The 1,625-nt window shown below is 54.6% G+C and overlaps 1 protein-coding gene across 4 annotated transcripts in view; it reads left to right on the top strand.

Annotated features, from left to right (window-relative positions):
* Window positions 1–1,625, top strand: part of LOC106935215 (protein Daple-like) — a 59,143-nt gene that overhangs the window by 16,272 nt on the left and 41,246 nt on the right. For all 4 annotated transcript variants that reach the window (XR_001421849.1, XR_001421850.1, XM_015015576.1 and 1 more), the window contains exons 9-13: window positions 172–253; window positions 326–484; window positions 600–746; window positions 829–979; window positions 1,062–1,243. Coding sequence is in view for 2 of the 4 variants with exons in the window: in XM_015015576.1 (XP_014871062.1) it covers window positions 172–253; window positions 326–484; window positions 600–746; window positions 829–979; window positions 1,062–1,243 (721 nt within the window). In the remaining 2 variants the exon portion in view is untranslated. The remainder of the gene's footprint in view (window positions 1–171; window positions 254–325; window positions 485–599; window positions 747–828; window positions 980–1,061; window positions 1,244–1,625) is intronic.

Below are 1,625 nucleotides of genomic sequence, written 5' to 3' on the forward strand. Positions count from 1 at the left end.
GAACAGGTTGACAAAGTGGGAAACATCTGATGACACATAAAGTCGTAGAAACATTTTATGGCAATAACTGGTTTAAAGGGCTGATGAGAAATATGGAAGATGGCTAGACTAACAAACTCCTGAAGCGGTTCTGTGACACTTTGGGTCTGATGGTTCTGGTTCTGTTTGCAGGGAGGAGAAAACAGAACAGCTGATGGATTCAAAACACGAGGCGGAGCGTCTGGATCAGGAGCTGCAGAAACTCAAGCAAGAGGTCCGATCTCACTCCATTCAGAGCCAGAACATTCGTCCAGCCGGTTACACTTATCGTGTGTTTGTGGATCAGAACCAGTCGTTGTCCTGCGAGGCCCGTTCGGTCCGAGCGTACCGGGACGAGGTGGACGCCCTGAGGGAGCGAGCGGCGCGGGTGGACCGGCTGGAGGTGGAGCTTGGCCGCTGCAAGGAGCGACTCAACGATGTTCACTTCTACAAGACCCGGATGGAGGTGGACGTGAATACTTGGAGCACAGGTTCTGTGTGGCGCCGGTCGCCACACAGAACCTGGTCTGTGTGGCTGGACCCAGTCAGGACCCGGTCAGGACTGTGCTTCGTTCCCGCAGGAGCTGCGAGACGACAACACGACGCTGCTGGAGACCAAGGTGCTGCTAGAGGAGCAGCTGGCGGCCGCCAGGGGGCGCTGCGACAAGCTGCACATGCTGGAGAAGGACAACCTGCTGCTGCGCGCCAAGATCCACGACCTGGAGATGGTACGCTACCAGAACCTGACAGTCCTCTCTGGGTCTGGGTTCCCTCCAGAACCAGAACCTGATGGTCCTGGTTGTCCTGCAGGAGCGCGAGGGCGACCGGCAGCGGCTGGAGGAGCTGTTGGAGGAGAACCTGCTGCTGGAGCTGGGCCAGAAGCAGAGCATGAACGAGTCGGCCCATCTGGGCTGGGAGCTGGAGCAGCTCTCCAAGAACCATGATGGCCTCGCCTCAGAGAGTACGGTTCTGATCGGCCCGCCAAGCTGCTATCGGGTCAGCTCCCTGAACCGGCTGACCTCTCTGACCTTTCTGCTCCGCAGGTCGCAAGTCTCTGGTCCACGAGCTCAATGAAGGCGTCTCCAGCCGGGTTCTGAAGCTGGAGAAGGAGAACCGGGAGCTGCAGGCCTCCATAGAGAGACTGAAGGAGGAGAACCTGCTCCTGCAGGAGCAGCAGCTGCACACGCAGGAACTGGACCGGGAGAACCAGAGCCTGAGCAACAAGGTGAGCAGGAGTTGGACCTCAGCAGATTTCTTATAAATCTGTCATACCTGTGTTACCTGTACGCCGCAGCAACTAAATAACACCAGCAGCAGCGCTAACGGACTGCAGTGTGAACACACTCAAAAGTGACAATTCCACTGTAATTGTAGGAAAAGAGGTAAAACTTTTACGTACAAGTTTATCATTCATTATTAGCTGATACCATGTAGACACATTTCATGTCATTGTTGACATCCGGAAATGTCGCGAAGGCAAAAAGTCGATTCTTTTCCTTGCCATCCGTAGGGCTGCCACCGTTCAGAAACCAAAATAAGGGGCGTCCGCCGCAGTGATGGATCATATTTTATGGCGCTGTTTTCTGTTTTTAAAAAGTGATCCATAG

This window comes from Poecilia latipinna, unplaced genomic scaffold, assembly GCF_001443285.1.
Source record: "Poecilia latipinna isolate Pla-1442-1.1 unplaced genomic scaffold, P_latipinna-1.0 Scaffold1929, whole genome shotgun sequence".
In the NCBI taxonomy this organism is placed as follows: Eukaryota; Metazoa; Chordata; class Actinopteri; order Cyprinodontiformes; family Poeciliidae; genus Poecilia; species Poecilia latipinna.